We start from the raw sequence: 24,067 nt of genomic DNA on the forward strand, positions 1-24,067 counted from the left end.
CTGGTCTAAAACAACCAAATATATAGCACCAGTATTTAACCTCTTGCCGACCGCGTCACGCCGGTAGGCGTGGCCGCGGCGGCAGCCCCAGGACCGCCTAACGCCAATTGGCGTAAAGTCCTGGGGCTCTGTTGTGAATGAGATCGCGCGCACATCTCATTCTCGGAGGGCGGAGCTCCGCCCCCTCTTCAGTCTCCGAGCGGCTATTGCCGCTCGGGAGACTGATAGCCGGCGTGATCGCCGTCTATTTACCCGTACAGCGCTGCGATCGGCAGCAGCGCTGTACTGGGGACAGCCATGTGACACGGCTGTCCCCCTGGGACACTGGAGAGCGATCGGCTCTCATAGGCAGAAGCCTATGACAGCCGATCGCCACAATTGGCTGGCTGTGGGGAAGGAGGGAGGGAATATATTTAAAAGAACACGCTTTTTTTTAAAAAAAAGAGAAACAAAAATATTTGCAACCAAAAAAATAAACAATCTGGGGGCGATCAGACCCCACCAACAGAGAGCTCTGTTGGTGGGGAGAAAAGGGGGGGGGGGGGGGGAAATCACGTGTGTGCTGTGTTGTGCGGATCTGCAGCTTAGCCTTAAAGCTGCAGTGGCACATTTTGCTTAAAATGGCCTGGTCACTAGGGGGGTTTAGCACTGCAGTCCTCAAGAGGTTAAAGTACAGCTGAAGTGCGAAAAAAAACCCCCAGAAGTCAGATACTTACCTCAGTAATGGAACTCGGGGTGGTCCAGAGGCTTTCCAGATCCTCCTACAGCCCAGCGTTCCAGTACAAGGTCACTCTATACCCATTTGACTTGCGCTAGTCGAATGCTCAAGAACTTGGTCATGGATGAGCGCCTCAAGACTGGGCAAGCCTGAATTAGGTCTGTGCATGCCCAGTGAGACAAAGCACTTGTGAACAGTGATTACATTGTACTGGGCATGTGTGGACACTCATCTGGAATGAGCATGTCCACAGCCAGGAGCGCGATAGGTGGATGATGGCAGGGCTGTGGAGTCGGAGGTTTCATAAACTGAGGAGTCGGGAGTAGGAGGATTTTGGTACCAAATCCACAGCCCTGGTAAGTATTAGACTAAGGAGTCGGAGCAGTTATGGGTAGCTTGAGTGTTCATAAATGGAGGAGTCGGAGTTGGATGATTTTTGTACCGGCTCCCCAGCTCTGGATGAAGATGGGCCCTGCACTAGAAAGGAGGATCTGGGAAGCCTCAGAGGATTCCCTCTACTGAGGTAAGTATCTAACACTCTCACATCAGCTGTACTTTAAAGGAAACCTGACATGAGTAAAAGAAAAAAATGTATACATACCTGGGGCTGCCTAGAGCCCCCTTTAGGCTGATCCGTCCCTCGCCTTCTTCCCAGGCCGCCTGGATCCTAGGTGGCCCGGTAACTCTGCTAGTAAGGGTGTACTGCTCATGCAGAGCCTGACTGCCCACGCCCCATCACGCTCTTGTTGCTGGGAGAGTTCTGCGCCTGCGCAGGCACAGAAAGCTCCCAGCAAAGGGGGAGCGCGCAATTGGACAGTGCCTGTGCAGACTGGCCCTGCCTGTGGAATTACCAGGCCGCCTAGCAGAGGACGCCCCAGGTATATATATATTCTTCTCACTACAGTTGTCCTTTAAAGGACAACTGTAGCGAGAGGTATGTGGAGGCTGACATTTTTTTCCTTTTAAACAATACCAGTTGCCTGGCAGCCCTGCTGATCTATTTGGCTGCAGTAGTGTCTGAATCACACACCAGAAACAAGCATGCAGTTAATCTTGTCAGATCTGACAATGTCAGAAACACCTGCTCTGCTGCATACTTGTTCAGGGTCTATGGCTAACTGTATCAGAGGCAGAGGATCAGCAGGATAGCAGTTGGCTGATGGTGTAATGGTTAAGGGCTCTGCCTCTGACACAGGAGACCAGGGTTCGAATCTCGGCTCTGCCTGTTCAGTAAGCCAGCACTAATTCAGTAGGAGACCTTTGGCAAGTCTCCCTTACACTGCTACTGCCAATAGAGCGCGCCCTAGTGGCTGCTGCTCTGCTCTGGCGCTTTGAGTCCGCAAGGAGAAAAGCGCAATATAAAATGTTATTTGTCTTGTCTTGTAACTGGTATTGCTTAAAAGGAAATAAATGCACCAGCCTCGAAATCCCTCTTGCTACAGTCGTCCTTTATGCCTTGTACACTCTAGGTCAGTGATGGCTAACCTTGGCACTCCAGCTGTGGAACTACAAGTCCCATGAGGCATTGCAATACTCTTGTCAGCTCTAAGCATAACTTGGAGGATGAAGCATGATGGGATTTGTAGTTTTGTCACAGCTGGAGTGCTAAGGTTAGCCATCACTGCTCTAGGTGGTATTCAGCCAAGGCAGCCGGTCTGTCGGGGCTTCCGCTGCTAAGACTCTAGCGTGTGCACGGCGACCCTCACCACCCCTCAGCAAACCATCTGTGTGGAAGGTCGTCTTGGCAGAGGGCATTGTTCTTTTCTTCACCCGCCCATTTCATGCGCTGCCCTGTCAGCACCACTTCATAGCAACAGAACAGGCTAAGGATGCGTCAGTTCAGCCTCGGCCCCGAACTGCCGCCTAACGTGGAATTTCACTTCATCAGCGGTTGATTATTTTCTAGTACAGGTCACATAACGAAAGCAAGTGCCGATTGGACGCCACAAGCCACACCTCCCTCAATCTGCGTGATGGGCCCCACCTACCGTAATCACAGGAGAAGGTACAGATCAGACACATAGTCTGGGACAAAGTTCGATAAACTAAAGCACATTTATTAGGTTTGATTTGTACCAGTCTTAAGGCTGAAAAATGTTTGCACCAGTCCAAGAATAAGACAGGTTGTTTATACCATTGTCCTGGCAGATTTAATCGGCAGTAAACTGTTTTTATTTTCACACGTCCGGCTTTGATACGCCAGCGACAAAAAGAGAATACAGTCCAGCCAAGCAGCCAGCGCTCTGTACTCCTCCGTATTGACCTCGCTCCAGCTTGCGTTCTCCCTTTTTTTGGGGGATTTCGAGGGAAAAAGGGATATTCAGTCAATTTATTTTTAAAAAAGTGCAGCTAATTATAAAACAGTTGAACCTGTTTGTACTCACTGTCACACCGTAGTATTTAGCTAGAGAAGAAGTAAAAGCCGAGAAGGAATATTGATAAGGGAAGCCGTGCGAAATGCGTCAGCAAGCGCGTCAGTCGGCAGACCGCTTGCTTCCACCATACCGAAATAAACAGCCATATAGTAGAGGGCCTCATTACCCGCAGGAGCGTGTGGACTATCCTGAAAGCTTGTAAACAATCTATTTCAACCGCAGCCTCAAAAAACGTCCCGGAAACGCGTTTCATGTGTGGCGCATGCCACTTAAGTGCAGACTTTTTGGTTTCCACTGCTTAGACAATAAACTAAGCAGAGATGTGCTTCTAAGCCTGTAGGTGAACCAAGAGGTGGCGGTGGGAGTTTTGTGCTCAGTCTACAATTAGTAAACAATGAAAAAAAAAAACTTAAAATTAGGAAGCAGCTCATCACAGGGTGAAAACTTAATATACAAAATCCCACGCCTACGAAAAGAGGAGGGGCGGAGAGTAAATGTGCAATTTGGTTAAATCGGTCGTATTTAAAAAGGTGCATCGATCGGCGACTTGCGAAACCGCTAAAGAGAGAAGAGCGAAAGATGAAACGGCAAGATGGCTACTCGGATCTCCAAATTGGCCAAGAAACGTTCGTTGGAAAGTGCTAATGCCAGATTGTACTCGGCTTTCGTTTCCCGCCCCCCAATTTGTAGCACGTAGCCCACAACCTGCCGTGTGAGAACAGGTGGCTGTAGAATCAAAGGTGATCTGCAGTGACGTGTTTAGGCAAAAACAACAAAAACAAACAATAAGGCTGTGAGCTGCTGGACGTCCCGCCTCCCTTATTTACCTAATCATCCCTTTAATCTACATAATGTCTCCGTGAAGTTGACAAGAACTGGCTCAAAATACATGAGACATATGACAAGCAGCTCAGTGTACGTATCAGTTAGTACAGGAAGCCGATGGGAGTAATAGGCCCACACAAAGACGGCTGGGGAAACTCCCAAAATCGCTGGCAGCTTCACATTGCTTACATTCCACATGACATTGCCAGATTCCCTGTTATTGGTCTCATGGCACGAGGGTGGGGAGGACACAGTCACTGCTGTGCCAGCTCCCCGTCTGGCTGCGTGCTGCCGTATGTCTGCTCCTCCGCCATCTCGCTGTCGGGGGACTCTGAGCGGTGCCGCGACTTTTTATAGCCGCTCTGTGAGTGGTCTGTGTCTTCGTTGGCGGGGGTGTTGGAGGCAACGTTAGCGGTGTCTTTGGGCTCTTGAAGAAGGCGACAGGCCGAGCCCACGGCCTGCGGTCTTGGCATATCCGGCGGACTGTCCGCGCCATCGTCTGCGTTGACGCCGTCTTCTGAGTATGGAGGCGGAAGGAGGTCTTGAGGTCTGGATGTGGCACCTTCACTGTCCCCGGTGGGGAACGTCACCATGGTTTCAGCAGGCACTTCTGTTTGGAGTAACAGAGACTGGCGCAGGTCTGAAAAGGAGAGCAACAGCTAGTTAAACAGTGTTCTCATGGATTGGCCAATACATTTCATTTTTTTAAAGGGGAACTGAAGAGAGAGGTATATGGAGGCTGTCATGTTTATTTCCTTTTAGACAATACCAGTTGCCTGGCAGCCCTGCTGATCCTCTGCCTCTAATACTATTAGCCATAGCCCCTGAACAAGCATGCAGCAGATCAGGTGTTTCAGTGGTTCAGACTTATAAGTCTGATCTGACAAGACTAGCTGCATGCTTGTTTCTGGTTTTAATCAGATACTACTGCAGAGAAATAGACCAGCAGGGCTGCCAGGCAACTGGTATTGATTAAAAGGAAATAAACAGGACAGCCTCCATATACCTCTCTCTTCAGTTCCCCTTTAAAGGGGGTTGTAACATAAGTTGTAAAAAAACAAAAAAAAAAAAAACAACCCTGCTAAAAAACAGTGCTCCAAAAATATATGTAAACCCCCCCCCCCCCCTTTTTTTTTGCTTTCTAAAATTGGTCCCTACATGTCCCACATTTGTTTTTCCTTTTTACCTGGTCTTTCACCCAACTGCAAGAAGTGTGCAGTGCCAGTGGGATTATAAATGTTTTTGTTGTTATATTCACAAGCTTATCTAAACATGAAAATAACAGAATGCCTCCTGTTTTGGATAAGATAAGGACACTACGACCAGAAGGTAATTTAATTGCCCCTCCCTTTAAAGAGAGTTTAAAGTGATGTAAGCCTATTGTCTAAGTGCTGTTTGCTGTGCAAGGGTTATTAAGCTGCGACAGCGGGCGGGTTGGGGAGGGAATTAACAATGGACTAAAAAGGGGGGGGGGGGGGGGGGTTACTTTTGGCATCACAGAGAAGACGAAAAGATGGAAATCAGCAGCAATATTCTTTTCTTGATTTCAATAAACATTTCTCCAAAATATGACAGTGAGCAGTGAAAATAGCTGGATAGTTGAGCTAAACAAAATTCTTATTGGATGATTTTTTTTATATGGAGTTTGTCAACCCACTTTATAAGAGTTTGTTCACACGTGCAATGCGTGGCCCCACACTGTGGTTAGCTGTAGAATGCAGCCATGCTGCCAACAAAGTGCGCGACCGACTACATGACATGACAGACTACACTGCTTGTATTATCCACGCAGCAACCAACAGAACCACCATCTCGTTTGCATACTGCGCACACGAGCGTAATTATGGACCGCGTGACATGGCTGCATTCAAAACAAGTACAAGTTGTTCAAACAACGTGGCCAACTGCACAGCAGTCATGTGTGTTGATCCGCTGGATGGATCAGGCAATCCACCTGTTATCAGTCATTTGCCACCCGTATACATGCCTGATTGTCGCCCAACAGACCAAAATCAGACGACAATCCGACGGTTTGTTTGAGTGTGTGTGTGGACCTTTAGATGGCTCTTTTCCTGGAGACTGAACATTTTCCTGAGAATGTAAATATCCAAGTCTTATAAATGTTTCACATTCCTCAACTTGCTACAAACGGTCTTCTGGGAGAGAAATCGGACAATCCATCTCAGCATCAGCTACAACAGCCAGAGTTACAGCTCAGCTCCCAGCCTACATAGGTTACGTGTAATGAGCGATTTAATGTGGAACTGAATGTGCTTTGCAATGCAAAGTCTATTCTTCAAATGCTGATGCAGAGGGAGGAGGGGCAAGGTTTACACAAATGCATAGATAAGGTCCATACACACGCTAAACTGAAGTCGGTTAAGGTGGCTGACAAGGACCGCTTCTATGATAATCTAGTGTGTGTACAGCAGCCAGCGATCTGGTAGGCAGATCAATTTGGTTGAATGACATCCGACAGGTTTGCTCTCCCCGATTCATCCGCCGTGTGACGTCACATCTGTACCACTATATCGATCCTTAGCATAGTAACAGAGCGCATCGTTAGCTTACGGGCTGCCTACACATCTGTGCGGCCTCAGCCCAGCGATGTTGCCCGAAGGTTGGGCTCCTGATCCCAGTCGGGGGAACGTCCATCTAGTGTGTGTATGGGCCTTTACTTGCTGTAAATCTTTGCTTGTTTTTGACCCTCTGTCTGCCAGGGATGGTCAATGAGACACATAATTTCGAGTTGATGCAGTGTTATGCAAATTTTGTAAGTAAATTTACGAACCAACAAATCCCGCTGAGGTTATATTTGATTGGCCCATCTTTAAGCTGCATAAATTTAAATACAAAATTTGCATAATCCTGCATCAACTCAAAATGGATTTGCATCTCACTGACCATATCTCCTGTCTGCAAACTGCAGAAGTAGCTGATCCCTCTTCTGCTGCTCCCCTCGCACTGCCCCCATGTAACGTAGTCCCTTCCCCCACATGGTTGCGCTCCATCCTGCCTTCTGAATGCCATCCCTTCTGTGTGCGCATCAAGTCTTGTGTACTAAAGACACGCCCAGCGCAGGGCCAGGAAGGGCCCCTGGAAGAGCAGCACTTGCTTGTTATGACCTTACTGTCACATCAGTGTTCTCCCCAGACATTTTTCCAGCCGGGTGGGGCGAGATGAGAGAATGGAGGGCTGGTGCTTCTCTGAGCAACGCTGCTTACAGAATAGGAGGTGAGCTGATGACAGCCGGGTGCTCACCAAAATTAGCCGGGCGGAGCACCCGCCTAAAAGAGCCTGCGGAGAGCACTGTACATAAAGTGGTGGAGAGATTATGTTTCATCAACTCCTGTATATCTCTAAACAGTTGCATGTACCATAGTCAAAATTGTGCATTTAAATGGGGTGCCTGGTAAAATTGGCCAAGTAAATTCCGATAGTAGAATAACAATTAAATCACCAATGTTCTACTACCTTGAATCTGCCGGTAACTGAACATAAAAAAATTAATCAATAAGTGTACTGCCAACTTAACCTCTTCAGGACCAGAGAGAGACTTACACCCCCCCTAGTGACCAGGCAATTTTTTGCAATTTAGGCCACTGCAGCTTTAAGGCCAAGCTGCAGGGCCGTACAACACAGCACACGAGTGATTCCCCCCCCTCTTTTCTGCCCACCAACAGAGCTTTCTGTTGGTGGTGTCTGATCCCTTTTTTCTATTTATTGGGGTTGTTTTTTTTTTTTTACAATGTCTATTTTTAAAATTATTTTTTTAATGACCCCCCCTCCCCCCCCCCCCCCCCCGCTAGCCTATGACAGCCGACCGCTCGTTCCTCCAGAGGGGACAGACGCGTGACACTGCTGTTTACAGTACAGCGCTGCCTGAGATCGCAGCACTGTACAGTGTTATTAGATGGCGGTTTCGCCGTCTAACAGTCTAGTCTCCGAGCAGCGATCGCCACTGGGAGACTGACGACAGAATTGAGCTCCGCCATTCAAGCGGTGATGCGCGATCTCCTGCAAAATACTCCCCCAGGACTTGACGCCAATCGCTGCTAGGCGGTCCTGGGGGAGCCACTGCGTTCACACCCATCGGCGTGACACGGTCATTAGAAGGTACAAGAGGAACGGTCATAAAAATGACGTAATGCAGAAAATTGCTTATTTTTAAAAATATGGCTTTATAAGTAAAATCTTACCTCACCCCGATTTACATTATGAAAATTTATCACAGGTGGTGACATCTTTAGTACTGGCAGGGCATAACTGCAAAATGTTTGTTTATTGAGAGTTCTGAAGCCAGTACAAATAATATCTGGTCTCCCAGAATGCTCTGGGAGAATTCCACATCTCAACAGCCTAGGCCAAGCATCACTAGGAGGGCGGGATTACATTCCAATATACAGCAATATATACCTATCTAAAATGGTTTCTGATGGTGAAATCAGGAAAATTACTGTAAAAGTGGGTATCCTGAATAATTTACTGCATTCTACTTTATGACACTAAAGGGTTTTTAAAGTGGACCCAAATTAAAAATACAAGATTTCACAAATAAAATCTATTTTCTAAATGATAATGATAAATAGCAGCCTTTTTCAGCTGCATGATGACAAATATAAAATATTTTACATTTATTGGAGGAACTCCTCCCTTCCTTTCATATTGCCGGGACAGAATCCGGCAAACCGGTGGAGGAGATGGTGTCCGGCAATGGAGGAATTGCTAATGGCTGCCCCCAGTATAACCCTAGCTATGAAAAGAGAAGGGTGAAAAGCATGCACTGAAATGCTCATAGGCTTGAAGGAGTGTTTATTTATATTTGTATGTGTCAGAGCGGTGCAACTAAATATTTTGAATTAAAAAAAAATGTTTGGTTCCGCTTTAAGGAGGAGGAGCAGAAGAAGCAGGAGTAGGAAGAAAGGAAGGGAGTAGGAAGGAGGAGGAGGAGAAGGAGAAGAAGAAGAAGAAGGAGGAGAAGAAGGAGGGAAATCCAGCACTATCCACCAGTTGTGTCAGCAGATACTCACTCTCTTTGCGTTGCTTTTCTGCTTTCCTCTTGGCGATTTGGGCTCGCAGCTCGTTCACTTCCAGCTGATGGGATTCTACGACCCGCTCGCTCTTCTCCACCTCCTCGCACACAGCCTGGCCGGAGACAAGATGGAGGCAGAGCTGAGTGACACGCCTCATACGTAATACAGTCACACAGTCCTTCACACGCCCCTCATACTGAGCACAGGTCATTATTTCAGGTTCCTTAAAGTGAACCAGAGACGAAGCACCCTCATGTATTTTACCATATATATAAGTGGGAACATTAGAGAAAACACCTACCTTGCTCTCTGATTCATTCTGCACTGCACAGCTTGCTTCTAATCAGCCCTGATAAAATTCCCCACTGAGCTCTCAGTCTGGCTCTGCTCTGGAATATTTATAGCTCAGTCTGTGTTCTCTTATGTCTTTTCAAGTCCAAGCCCGCCCCCTGCTGGCTCTGCTCAGGAATCATTATAGCAAAGCCAGACTGAATGCTCAGTCAGGGATTTTATCAGGGCTGATAAGCAACAAACTGTGCAGTGCAGAATGAAACAGAAAGCAGGGTAGGCATGTTCTCTAATGTTCCCACTGATATATATGGTAAAATACATGAGGGTGCTTAGTCTCTGGTTCTCTTTAAACTTTTAAAACTATTAAGGATTTAAAAAAAAAACCAATCATGAAATGTTACATTTTCCGCAATGATTGTTCTCCGATGCAGCAAAATCTGTTCTACGTCAGACATATCCAGCTTAGCACACCTTATGGTTAAGGCGGACCTGAACTCAGAACTTCCTCTCTGCTCTAAAAGATATGCAACAGCATAATAACACTTCAAAAAAAATATTTCTTTAGTACAGCTGATACAAATCCTGCAATAAATCTGCAGTGTGTCTACTTCCTGCTTTCACGGAATCAGACAAAGGGTTAACATCCTGTGTTTTCCAATTAGCTGCTCTAACGAGGCAGCCAGCTGACACAGCTGATGGATCAAATTACAGTTATTAGTCACAGATGAGGGGGGGGGGGGGGGATTAGGCAAGAATTCAGGTTTGCCGTGATTTAAGTGATGTGGTGCTTAGACAACAGTGGAAGAAAAATAATCATTTCAGAAGATGTTGGCACGGCTCATGAATTTATAAAACTTTCATTAATGCTGCTAATGGTCGAATGTCCGAAGGCCACCAAGCGTCTATTGATCAAGACACAAGGCATGAACAGGAATGGCTCCTATGCCAGCCATGTGCGCAGGTTTCTGTTGCTGCAGCGGTTTCTGGAATGACTTTGTAATTATCCATTAATACACATGAGAACATTCTCCTCTGCACCCTCTGGCCAGTGACGACCTTTCTGCTGCTTCTCCCACTCATGTGCGGAGCTGGTGTCTCTGCAGTGGGCGAGACGTGGAGAGCTCACGGCTGTGTGTCGCCATGGAGAAAGCGAAATACCTCCTTTCCCAGCTGTGGGGGAGAGGCGGGGGGGGGGGGGCACACACCCTGAATTCACCATTATTGGCAGAAAAGAATGGATGGAAACAGGAAAGGGGACTGATCACCTGGTGGCAATTAGTAGAAGGACCAGTCGCCGCGACTTCCCACTTTCTTACTTTGAAAAAAAAAAGGACGTGCTTATGTCAGTAGGGGGCAGCCTCTGGATACTAGAGTCTTCCCCGATCCTCTGTGATCCCTCTGCTGTCGGCCAGGACACACTCGCTCTCTACCCTCCATGTACGGCTGCACTGCACAGGTGCCAGCTGTTTCACATTTGCGCAGTAGCACAGAACTGCTCAGAGAAAGGTGTGCAGGAGCGGTTCTGTGCTACTGTACGGACCATACTTTGCGCTTGCACTAGTACATGGAGGAGAGTGTGACCGCAAGCAATTTTCACCCATAATATCAAAGATTGTTTAGAGCAGGGGTGTCAAAATCAATCACAAAAGGGGCTAAAATCTACAACAGTCTAAATCATGGTTTATTGAAATTTAGCATTCACTGAACAATCTCAAACTGACGTAACTTTAGTGAACATGGGTGGCCTGCTCCTCCCATTCTGCAGAGTAGTGCAGATTAATATTTACCTGCCCCCTGTGCTATTTCGGGTCTCCTCTGATCTTCCTGACAGCCACATGCTCTATGCTGCATCCCTCTGGTTCCTCAGGCATGTCACATGATCGGGAGAAGGAGGTATAGAAGCACAGAGTGTGCGACAGCCAGGAGGAACAGAAGAGACAACACATCGCTGGGGCAGGCGAATATTACTCAGCTCCGCTGTGCTACTCTGCTACGTGCGGTGATTACGACGGGGGAAGGGTGTATAATTGACTAGTTACTGGAGGAAAGTGAGGACTTCAAGGAGGGGGCAGTCTGAGGAGGGGCCCCCATGCTAATGTTGCTGGGGGAGGTCCCAAGGGTTACTGCCACAAACTGCCAAGGTTTCAGTCAGAAACACTGTCACTAGTGTGCTCCATTGGACTAAAAGGCCTCTGAGCCACCCAGGGCTTCCCTCTACTGAGGCAAGTATCTGACTTTTTTTGCTTTGGTTACAGATACCCTTTAAAGTGGACCTGAACTCTTGAACAGGACAGAAGGAAAACAGAGGAATGCACCTTGTATGTATTTAGAGAGTTTAGCCTGTCTAATTCCCCCTCATCTGTGACTAAGTGCAAGTGTAATTTTATCCCTCAGCTGTGTCAGCTATCTGCCTAGGCAGAGCAGCTAATTTGTAAACACAGGATGTTAACCCTATGTCTGCTTCTGTGAAAGCAGGAAGTAGACAATGCAGATGTATTGCTGAATTTGTATCAGCTGTAACATAAGAAATGTTTTTCTTTAAATGTTTTATGCTGTTGCTTATTTTTAGGGCAGAGAGGAAGTTCTGAGTTCAGGTCCGCTTTAACTTGTATGAAGAGGTCATGGACTGTTGACTCAAAAACCAAGCAAGACCGCGCCCGTGCTGCAATGTGTTTCCCACTATCTGAATTCCTTGCTTGGGTGTTGCAGCTCATCATGTTCATTATAACTTCTCATTTGCAGCTGATCTGCCATCTAATAATCACCATCTGCATCTTCTACATTATTGCTCTGCATACTATGTGGAGGCAGCTATCCTCTGAGGATGTACTGTGACTGTCTGCAGAGCACTGCGTCACGCTGCCTACTGCCTGCACGTCTTGTGTCAGTCTGTCCACTGCCTGCACCTACCACTCCACCCCACATCCTCTGAGGATGTACTGCCTGGAGGGCACTGCGTCAGTCTGTCCACTGCCTGAACCTACCGATCCACCCCACGTCCTCTGAGGATGTACTGCCTGCAGGGCACTGTGTCACTCTGCCCACTGCCTGAACCTACCGATCCACCCCACGTCCTCTGAGGATGTACTGCCTGCAGGGCACTGTGTCACTCTGCCCACTGCCTGAACCTACCGATCCACCCCACGTCCTCTGAGGATGTACTGTGACTGCCTGCAGGGCACTGCGTCACTCTGCCCACTGCCTGCACCTACAACTTCACCCCACGTCCTCTGAGGATGTACTGCCTGCAGGGCACTGTGTCACTCTGCCCACTGCCTGAACCTACCGATCCACCCCACGTCCTCTGAGGATGTACTGTGACTGCCTGCAGGGCACTGCGTCACTCTGCCCACTGCCTGCACCTACAACTTCACCCCACGTCCTCTGAGGATGTACTGTCTGCAGGGCACTGTGTCACTCTGCCTGCACCTACCGCTCCACCCCACGTCCTCTGAGGATGTACTGCCTGCAGGGCTCTGCGTCACTCTGCCTGCACCTACCGCTCCACCCCACGTCCTCTGAGGATGTACTGCCTGCAGGGCACTGTGTCACTCTGCCCACTGCCTGCACGTCTCTGTGTCTGTTTGCCCCCTGCCTGCACCTACTGCTCCACCCCACGTCCTCTGAGGATGTACTGCCTGCAGGGCACTGCGTCACTCTGCCCACTGCCTGCACCTACAACTTCACCCCACGTCCTCTGAGGATGTACTGCCTGCAGGGCTCTGCGTCACTCTGCCCACTGCCTGCACCTACCGCTCCACCCCACGTCCTCTGAGGATGTACTGCCTGCAGGGCACTGTGTCACTCTGCCTGCACCTACCGCTCCACCCCACGTCCTCTCAGGATGTACTGCCTGCAGGGCACTGTGTCACTCTGCCTGCACCTACCACTTCACCCCACGTCCTCTGAGGATGTACTGCCTGCAGGGCACTGTGTCACTCTGCCTGCACCTACCGCTCCACCCCACGTCCTCTGAGGATGTACTGCCTGCAGGGCACTGTGTCACTCTGCCTGCACCTACCGCTCCACCCCACGTCCTCTGAGGATGTACTGCCTGCAGGGCACTGTGTCACTCTGCCCACTGCCTGCACCTACCGCTCCACCCCACGTCCTCTGAGGATGTACTGCCTGCAGGGCACTGTGTCACTCTGCCTGCACCTACCGCTCCACCCCACGTCCTCTCAGGATGTACTGCCTGCAGGGCACTGTGTCACTCTGCCTGCACCTACCACTTCACCCCACGTCCTCTGAGGATGTACTGCCTGCAGGGCACTGTGTCACTCTGCCTGCACCTACCGCTCCACCCCACGTCCTCTGAGGATGTACTGCCTGCAGGGCACTGTGTCACTCTGCCTGCACCTACCGCTCCACCCCACGTCCTCTGAGGATGTACTGCCTGCAGGGCACTGTGTCACTCTGCCTGCACCTACCGCTCCACCCCACGTCCTCTGAGGATGTACTGCCTGCAGGGCACTGTGTCACTCTGCCCACTGCCTGCACCTACCGCTCCACCCCACGTCCTCTGAGGATGTACTGCCTGCAGGGCACTGTGTCACTCTGCCTGCACCTACCACTTCACCCCACGTCCTCTGAGGATGTACTGCCTGCAGAGCACTGTGTCACTCTGCCTGCACCTACCGCTCCACCCCACGTCCTCTGAGGATGTACTGCCTGCAGGGCACTGTGTCACTCTGCCCACTGCCTGCACCTACCGCTCCACCCCACGTCCTCTGAGGATGTACTGCCTGCAGGGCACTGTGTCACTCTGCCTGCACCTACCGCTCCACCCCACGTCCTCTGAGGATGTGCTGCCTGCAGGGCACTGTGTCACTCTGCCTGCACCTACCACTTCACCCCACGTCCTCTGAGGATGTACTGCCTGCAGGGCACTGTGTCACTCTGCCTGCACCTACCGCTCCACCCCACGTCCTCTCAGGATGTACTGCCTGCAGGGCTCTGCATCACTCTGCCAACTGCCTCCACCAACCGCTCCACCCCAAGTCCTCTGAGGATGTGCTGAACAAGAGTTCTTTGCAAGCTTTTGAAACAAAGTTTATTCTTCAGGCATGATACAGAACTGGATCAGAACTGTACAAAAGTGAAAACTTATATAGAGGGCTTACAATGCTCTCCCCAGAAATCTTAACCAGCTGGGTGGCATGAAAACGTAGCCGGGTGGGGCTTGATGGGAGAATGCAGGGCCAGTGATACCTCTGTGCAACTCTGCCTACAGCATAGGAGGAGGCTGAGGAGGTGAGCAGATGATAGCCTAGTGGTCACCAAAGTAAGACTGGTGGTGTACCCAGCTAAAAGAGCCTGGTGAGAACACTGGGCTTATATGTGATTTTGTAGGATATACAGCAATTTGACATCATCATGTTACACAGTCTTCCTCCTTTTGAAATTTAGAAAAAAAAAACCCCAGTGCTTAGACTTCACCCTAAGAGTGTGTGACAGTAGGTGGACACATCAGTAATTAAATCAAAGAAAATGTGTTCTTTGTTTAGAGTGCCACCTGCTGGCAAAGTTTGCAAGTGCAATAAAAAGCCTGGTTTTGCTGAAGTGGTACACTGATATCATCACTCAGCAGAGAATAGGGCCGGCTTATCCGTCACAAAGTCTGGAGATTTTGGTTTTGTAACATCACAGACCTCTTTACTGCGACAGAAAGTCATGCCTGAAAAGTCATTTTTATTGGTTCATACTAAACTCTGTAATAGGACACATCAGATGGTCAATGAGATGATCCTAATTTGGAGTTGCAGCCCCCTCTAGATTGTAAGCCTTTGGGCAGGGTCCTCTCCCCCCTCCCTTGTGTTTCCTACTCGATCATGCATTGCACCTATCCCACTGAAAGAGAACCCGAGGTGTGTTTAAAGAATGTTATCTGCATACAGAGGCTGGATCTGCCTATACAGCCCAGCCTCTGTTGCTATCCCAAACCCCCCTAAGGTCCCCCTGCACTCTGCAATCCCTCATAAATCACAGCCATGCTGTGAGGCTGTGTTTACATCTGTAGTGTCAGTCTCAGCTGCTCACCCGCCTCCTGCATAGCTCCGGTCCCTGCCCCCGTCCCTTCCCTCCAATCAGCAGGGAGGGAAGGGATGCAGGCGGGAACTGGAGTTCTGCAGGAGGCGGGGAGAGCAGCAGACTGACACTATAGAGATAAACACAGCCAGCTCTGACAAGCTGTTTGTCAGCAGCGTGGCTGTGATTTATGAGGGATTGCAGAGTGCAGGGGGACCTTAGGGGGGTTTGGGATAGCAACAGAGGCTGGGCTGTATAGGCAGATCCAGCCTCTGTATGCAAATATTCTTCAAACCCACCTCGGGTTCTCTTAAAGGACTAAACTACCTGGACTAGCTGATCACATTTCCATTCATGAACCTAGCCTTGCACTTAGAATTTACCAAAAAAAAAAAAAAAAAAAAAAAAAGGTAATTTTGAGAGGTAGGAGAATAGATACAATTGTTTGTCTCCACCTTTTGTTTCCATTAAACGTCGTCCAGGGATGCGCGATTGTGTATTTGTGTGCTCTGTTTTGTTGTTTGTAACCTTATTTACTGTCAACAGTGCTGTGTAATAAGTTGGTGCTTTCAAAATAAAATTAACCACTTAATAGAGGAACTGTCGCGAAAATCTTAAAATTTAAAACAAATATATAAGTACATTTCTCCCAGAGTAAAATGAGCCATAAATTACTTTTCTCCTATGTTGCTGTCACTTACAGTAAGTAGTAGAAATCTGACATTACCGACAGGTTTTGGACTAGCCCATGTTCTCATAGGGGGGGTTATCAGGGTTTTCTTTATTTTTAAAAGCACTTAGCGAATGGCAGTTGCTCATTCTAACTGCCAAAAAAGTGTGCAGTGAGCAGGGAGGTTGGCCAGCATCTTTATGTAAACCTTTTTCAGGGAATGTCTTTATATAAAGAATAAAGGCCATGCTGAGAATCCCCTATGGAGAGATGGGCTAGTCCAAAACCTGTCGGTAAAGTCAGATTTCTACAACCTACTGTAAGTGACAGCAACATAGGAGAAAAGTAATTTATGGCTCATTTTACTCTGGAAGAAATGTATTTCTTATTTGTATGCATCTTAAATTTTAAGATTTTCGCGGCCGTTCCTCTTTAAGTACCAGCGGTCTCTGCCCCTATAAGGACCAGAGACCGCTGGTACCAGAAACGGCGGAACACCGTCAAATAACCGCACGTCGGGAACCTGGGCCACCCACTCTACCATCTCTATAATGGCAGAGTGCCTGTGAGCCGGACAGGAGCCGCTCTCATTGGCTCCTGACCCTATCAATGTAAGCAAATGGGAGGGGCTTACTCGGATAGACAGGGTCAGGAGCCAATGAAATCGGCTCCTGACCCACTCACAGGGCTCAGTCATTATAGAGACGGCAGAGCGAGTGAGCTGCGGTGGGGAAACAGCAACGAGATCTTCGGGAGTGGCGAAAGTGGCGAGAACGCGTGGCGTCCGTTGCTTGAAATCTACGCCCTGCCAGCCAGGTAGCCACCAAAAAAGGGCATAGATTTTCAATCATCGCGGTGCGAAAGTAGTTAATAATAATCCCCTTTATTTACTACCATGTCACTGTCCCTAATAGACACTGTGCCACTATGACAGCCACTCACCTGCACCTTCTCTTGCAGAGCGTTGTGAACTTGATAAATTAAGCGGATGTCCTTCATCACACCGTCTTTATCAAAAAAATTGGAACTGAAATGTGAAAAAGCAAATACAACAGGAAAGGTTAGCTACCTTAAAGCAGAACTCCAGACAAAAAAAAAAAAAAAAAGAAATCTAGTCAGGGGACAACCACATGCCCTTCTCCTCAGAACTCCTCCTGGTCACTGGAGCCAGTGGCATAACTACAATTCATGGTACCCCCTCAGAGAAACTTTGATGCCCCCCCATGTTCACACCCCTTCAATTGCCTACCCTTGGTGCCCTCCACAGCCCAGGGGGTCTTGTTCTCACAAGAGTCATAAAACCAGTGTGGTGGGACAGGCTGGTGGGGGGGGGGGGGACAGAGGCACTGCCACAGACCTCACTGCTGTGCTGAGGGAGAGAAGACCTGGAAAGCAAGAAATGGACTAGTAGAAGCGGAAGGCTTCCTTAGCTGATGAGTATAGGACTTTGTCCCAACAAATCAATCAGCCTGACAATTTAAAAAATCCACTCAGAATCTGATTAAACCTGTTCCAAGAATTCTGTCCAGCCCAGGGGAGTCCACACATTGCAGAGCAAGAAAAACCACCTTGTCAAATGAACCGTCACCTTTCTATTCAGGACAGTAGGTGTTGCTGGGACAATTTAGGCATTAGTGTAAGGAATCATTGCCCCACCTCCCATATACTCTACATCAGGGGTGCCCTCACTTTGTAGTCTCACAAGCTACTGAAAAAACTATGGAGCCAAAGTGAACTACCAAAGGATTTGTGCGGTTCAATGAAGTCACCGTAATTCGGGTGCTGATCAGTTGTTGTCACGCTGCCCCCAAGTACGTAACTCCCACTGAGCTGCGGTGGGATTCCTTACATTGACACTGTGCACACCTTCAGGCAAAACGTTTACAGAATACTCAGGTGCGAATAAGTGCACGCAACACGCACTGTAACAGTCACAGGAAGGAGTAATTTCCAGCGGGTGGGGAACAGAGCGGGAACAATGTGCTCAGCCATCGTTTTAAGATGCAGAAGACTGGATCGAAATTTCATTTGCATAGAGATACAACATTTGTCTATTGTTGCATGGTGCCACCAGCTATAAACCGAGTTAACAAGTCATTGGGAAGACCCAAGGAGTGGGAAGGCTCTGAGCCCTATAGAGCCTTCTCTCTCCTCTCCTGGTGCCCTCGTTGCAGCGGCAGCTCTTCCGTTTGATTCCCCCACCGCGGGGGACTTCGGAAGTCTTTGGGAGCAGAGTTCTACCGAAGACAAGCAAGCTCATACTACGCACGTGCATGTGCAGTATAGAGCAGCCCGTTTTGGAGAGCACTCTGGCTCCCAAAGACTTTTGAAGCTTCCTTTGCGGCAAAGAGAGGGCAGTATTTGACCAAATTGGTTGAATACTGCCACCGCCGAACCAGCGCTGGAACAGGGACCGAGAAGTGTCCATTGACCCAGAGCCCCCATTCCCTCCGGCAAGTACCTAGCTTATTTTTTTTTTTTTTTTTTTTACGATTCCCATTTATGTTAAAAGCAACTCCAGTGAAAATAATGTAATTTTAAAAAGTGCTTAATTTTTACAATAATTATGTATAAATGATTTAGTCAGTGTTTGCTCATTGTAAAATCTTCTCTCCCCGATTTACATTCTGACATTTATCACATGGTGACATCTTTACAGCTGGCAGGTGAGGTCAGTGGAAAGAGATGATGCATTTTTGGCAGTTGGAAACAGCTGTTATTTCCAACAGCGCAACAAGACTTCCCACAGTGTGATGTCAGCACCATGGTCCTGACATCACGCTGTGGGAGGGGTTTCACCACAATATCAGCCATAAAGAGCCCCCTGATGATCTGTTTGAGAAAAGGTGAAGATTTCTCATGGGAAAGGGGGTATCAGCTACTGAATGGGATGAATTCCAATTCTTGATTACGGTTCCTCTTAAAGTTCCTCTCTCAGTGCGCATACTGACCCATGTTCTTTGATCACTTTGGCATAGTTCTCCGAGGTGTTTGGCACGGACGTCACTTTGTATTCCTGCTGACTGGTAGTGCCCAGGTTTGGAATTGTAAGAGACACCCTCTGGTTATACCTAAACAAACAAAAAGGGAGGCAGGGTTTAATTTGCTCTATAGACCCAAGGCTAGGTTAGACAAGGATGTGCATTAAGAAAACATTAGCTTATGAATGTATTGATCTCCAGGCATTCCAGCCTGTTCTCCGCACTCATTGTCTCTGGGAGGAGGCCACAGAAGCCTTGGCAGTCTATCAGAAGTAGATAGAAACGCAAGCCGAGCCATATCCACAGTGATGAAGGTTCAGCAGAGTGCTCCATTATAGACGGTGATGAAGCACTTTCATTGCTTTTAAAAGCTGTAATATTCTGGATGTATGTCCAGCTTATGCCAACAGACCAGACCCCTTCCCCAGAGGTCCCGAGTAGTCGGGGTGGCTCCATTTTTTTCTGCCCACTGCTATACTCACCCCCACCTTGTAACACCCGAGACAGGCCAGCACTACATATAGTCAGAGAGGTGCCAGGAATTCTGAATGTCATGCAGATTTATTGTAAAAGAAATGGGCCACTCAAACTTCCCAACATTTTTGATTGGCCCAATTTGAAGTTGCATACAGCTTACATTAAAGAGACTCCGTAAGGGAAAAAAAAAAAGCCTCTGGAGGATACTTACCTCATAAGGAGGAGGAAGCCTCTGGATCCTAATGAGGCTTCCCCATCCTCCTGAGCCTCAGGGATCCAGCCCTGGCTCCCCCAAAACCACAGCCAACAAGGATGTCGACTGTGCAATATTTTACCTTCCCCAGTTCCAGCGCAGGCGCGGCTCTCCGCTCGGGTAGAAATGGCCGAGCCCGATTGGGACGCCTCTACTGTGCGCAGTAAATCAGACCCGATTGGGCTCAGCTATTTCCGCTGGAGCCCGAGCTGAGAGCCGCTACTGTGCCAGACTGCGGTAAGTAAATATTTACCTCGCAGATGTTCGGGGGTTTCCATCGCAGGATCGCAGAGGCTTAGGAGGACCGGGGAAGTCTAATTAGGATCCAGAGGCTTCCCCCTCCTGAGGCAAGTATCCCCCAGAGGGTGTTTTTTTTAAGATTTTCTTTACAATTTTGGAAACAGAATGGATTTGCATCTTTTTCACCATCACTAGAAGGCAGGTCTTCCTGTTCTTCCCTCCCTTGCCTGTAGGGACAAACGTTCATACATGTGTGCCAAAAGTTTGATACTCGCCTATGTAGAGGGAGGCTCTGGATCCCACAGACCCTTCCTGGTCGTCCCTCCATCCCATAGTTCCAGCACCAGGCCTCAGTAACGTTCTTTGACCTGTTTAGTCGAGCAAGTCTTTGGCCCTCCTCAGGCAGCCATCAGAGTACTTCTGAAGATATGCCCTTCCATACTGCGCAGGCGCTAGTTTGGGCTGATGCTTGCGCAGTAGGGAGGCGCCCGAAGACTCCCTTGTAGTGTTGAAGGTGCGCAACTTCATGGGGGAGAGCAAGGGGAGATAGCAAAGACCAGGAAGGTTATGTGGGATCCAGGAGAGTATGAAACGTTGTTTTGCACCATTTCACATTTACTTTAATGAATAAAGTTACTTATTTTTACGATATTCATTTATAGATTATTTCATCAATGTTTGCTCATTGTAAAATCTCACCCCAACTAAAATTAGAGATGCTGGCATCTTTATAGCAGGCAAGGTCAATATTTTTTTTTCCCAGTGAAGGAATCAGGGATATCACATGATCTCCCATAGCGCTGCGGGGCAAAAGGCTGCGAGACATCATTGCCTAACCTAATCACTAGTGGGATCGGTTTGGGTTACAAAGCAATATGTAGACATTCTACTATATAGCATTAGGATTCTTTAACGCGGACCTGAACTCGTGCATAGGTTAGAAGGAAACAGAGAAATGCACCCTGTATGTATTTAGAGAGTTTAGACCAGGCATGGGCAAACTTATGTCTGCTTCCATGAAAGCAGGAAGTAGACACTAGATTTATTGCTGGATTCCTATCAGCCGTAACAAATGCTTTTCTTTAAAGGTTATTATGATGTTGCTTAACTTTTAGAGCAGAGAGGAAGTTCTGAGTTCAGGTCTGCCTTCAAGTATCCCTGAACCCGGGGAAAACCCGTTAAATGAAGCCCATGGTGGGTTAGATTACCTTTTCAGAAGTGTCCTGGCGCTGCTCGTTGTCCTTGGTGCCCCCCGTTCCCAGTCATTGTAACTCCTGCTCCTCCTGGAAGTTCCTCCAGCAGCACACAGAACTGCCCAGTTTCAAACTGCACCTGCATGGTAAAAGAACGCGCACATGGGCAAGCACAGCACTGGGCCCGCATGCGCTGTACATCCGGCCCACCGATAGGCGGCCGAATTTTCCCCTCTTCCCCCTCTCCCCCCCCCCCCCTCCCTGCAGAGTCGCAAGCGGGCGGTTAGCGGCGGCTAAGTCACCTACATAGTGCTTCCTGCGTCACGTCTCCATAGTAACAGGCCATCACATGACACGCCAGTATATTACACGCTGGCTGCCAGTGTGTGGTACGCTGGTGTCATGTGACGGCCTGTTACTATGGAGACGTGACGCAGGAAGCACTATGTAGGTGAATTAGCCGCCGCTGATCGTCCGCTCGCGACTCTGCAGGGAGGGGGGGAGAGAGAGGAGGAGGCCTGGCATGCTAGGAATCCGGCCCAGACCACGCAAAGTTTGCCCAGGCCTGGGAAAGCACTTGCTTTGGCTGTATTCCTGCAGTTTGGAACTTGCCCCTGCGCAGTTCTGAGTCACACTTCCTGATTTTATATGAAGAGGACGGGAGGCAGGGAACCCAGAGGACAATGAGCAGTACTAGGACACTTCTAAAAAAAAGTAATCTAGCCCACCACTGTCTTTATTCGTTTTATTTTTGTCCCCAGTTCAGGAGTACTTGAAATGTAAAGGCTGATACACACGGGGCACTGTTGCTGTTGCTAGCACACAGGAGACGTGTGCGCAACAGCTCGGCGACAGCTCCACCTGAGCGACAGCTGTCTACACGTCTCTGCCCAACAGGCAGAGACGCGGCAGAAGCTCTCGCCGAAAGTCTCGCCCCCCCGCCGGAAGCTCCCTTCAGGCTGTGGGTAGCTGTCGCTAGTCCGCACATACACACCCAGTACACGTGGCGGACTAGCAACAGTTGCTGCGACAGCTGTTGCCGGCGATTAGCCAAGTTAATCGCCTGGCGACAGCTCTGAGTAGGGACAGTTCGTGACGCGCGCCTTATACACACGGAGGACCTGTCGCCGCAACATGCGCGTGCCACGTGTTTGTGGCGACAGTTGTGACCCCTGTGTATGGGCCTTAAAAGTGGAGACTCAGCTGGCCAGTTCCTGTAGTGTGCTGACAAATGCAGGAAGTGGTAAAATGAGCGGGAAACATACCTGCGGTTAGGCCTGAAGAGCACATATTCCAAGGCATGAGTGGAAGTGTTGGCGGTTGAGATGAAGCCAATGAGCAGGAAGACGAGGTCGGGTACTCCGAGGATACGAGTCAGCTGTTTGTGCAAAATCTGTTCTCTATACGACATCTGCTGCTGCGTGTTCCTACGAAACTTGTACCAGCCAATCACGTTCTAGCCAAAATACAACACAAATATGCCAATTGTAATAATGAGTCACACTGCATTATGGGAACACTTAAGGCAAGTCCGTGATGACCACACACAGAGCAGGATTTTGTTAGAAAAAAAGAGAAAAGTTATCGTACTTTCCGTCTATCCTTGAGAATTCGATCGAGACTTTCTTCATTGACGGTGCCGGCGTAATCATAGAAACTGTTAACAGGAGAAGAAAGTTATGACAAGACACCAATATATTGCTACCATTAAAACTATAGTGTAGTAACACTATACAGCATTTCCAGCACATAGATTGTACCTAGCATCATAGTGCGGTATGACAGTAACTAAGTGAGCAACACACAAAGGGGATGAGAGGTGGGCGTGTCATGGAAAAAGGCAAAAGCCACGCAGGTTTTATACTGACCCTTGTCTCCGCCTCTTCCTCCATCCTGTTTTGGAGGAGGAAAAAGTGGAGTAATGGAACGTGTCATGCAATGCAACGGCTAGAGCTAGCGACAAGAGTGAGTTAACACCGGACACGCTGAACAGTGAGAAAGCTCAGATTACAGTTAACTCAACGTTTAATAACATTATGTTTCTCCCTTCTATTACTGCTGTTCTAATAGTAAGCTAAGCTTTCATAGTTGTCCTTTAAAGTGTACCGAGACATTGTACATCGCAGCATTTATACTCACCTGAGGCTTCCTCCAGCCACATGTACTCCGTTGGCTCCCTTGCTGTCCGTTCATCTACAATCTTCCCTGGTTACAGGTTCCAATTGCGTCAGTTGGGCTGTACTTCGAAGCCAGTGGAAATAGTGCCTGGTCTCCGAGAATGCTCTTGGAGGAGAATTCGGCATAGCTAAACAGCCTAGGCTGTGACATCACTTGAAGGGTGGGGCTACATACCAATATACAGCCATATATAGATATAAAAGGGTGTGTTTCTGATGCTGAATTCAGGAAAATTATAAAACTGGGTGTCCTGAATCACTTACTGCATTTCACTATATGTCACTACAAGGCCTATTTAAAATCGGGCACAGAAGACCGGGGACGTGAAACAGTATCTGCTCCTTCTACATTCTGTACAATAAGCCTCCTCTTATGCTCAGTCCACACAATGCAATTTCTTGCCAGATTGACAGTCGAATCAATTATTTCTGACAGGCTAATTTCCGATTGATTTTCTGATCACTTCGATACAAAAAGTCGAAAATAATCAACTCAACTGTCAATCTGATGTAAAAATGCACCGTAATAAGCATTACAAATTAAACTGCTAAGAAATTAACTATGACCTTCAAATTTGAGGATGCAGCTCAAGACAGCACTTTAAACATATACGGTACATGATTTATGGTTGTGTCCCTTTAATACTTTATAATATAGACACGGAAGTGTAAAACCACTTTACTTCCTCTATTGGGTTCTTCAGTAAGTCAGAGAGCAACAAGCAGGATGAGCAAATAGAGGTTGTTATTGTAATTTCTGCCTTCAGTGACTCAGGCCTGACGGGCTGTTCTAATGCGACACAAGTC

General features: G+C 48.3%; 1 protein-coding gene across 1 annotated transcript in view; it reads right to left on the reverse strand.

Moving 5' to 3' along the window:
- Window positions 1–2,754: 2,754 nt before the first annotated feature.
- The window catches only part of ABRAXAS2 (abraxas 2, BRISC complex subunit), a 31,587-nt gene continuing 10,274 nt past the window's right edge, over window positions 2,755–24,067 (reverse strand). Inside the window, exons 4-9 of the mRNA XM_068255392.1 lie at window positions 22,674–22,740; window positions 22,349–22,539; window positions 18,891–19,010; window positions 16,882–16,966; window positions 8,949–9,063; window positions 2,755–4,558 (exon numbers count right to left, since the gene is read on the reverse strand). Of these exons, the coding sequence (XP_068111493.1) occupies window positions 4,173–4,558; window positions 8,949–9,063; window positions 16,882–16,966; window positions 18,891–19,010; window positions 22,349–22,539; window positions 22,674–22,740 (964 nt within the window). The 3' untranslated portion in view covers window positions 2,755–4,172. The remainder of the gene's footprint in view (window positions 4,559–8,948; window positions 9,064–16,881; window positions 16,967–18,890; window positions 19,011–22,348; window positions 22,540–22,673; window positions 22,741–24,067) is intronic.

This window comes from Hyperolius riggenbachi, chromosome 10 (genome assembly GCF_040937935.1).
Source record: "Hyperolius riggenbachi isolate aHypRig1 chromosome 10, aHypRig1.pri, whole genome shotgun sequence".
Lineage (NCBI taxonomy): Eukaryota > Metazoa > Chordata > Amphibia > Anura > Hyperoliidae > Hyperolius > Hyperolius riggenbachi.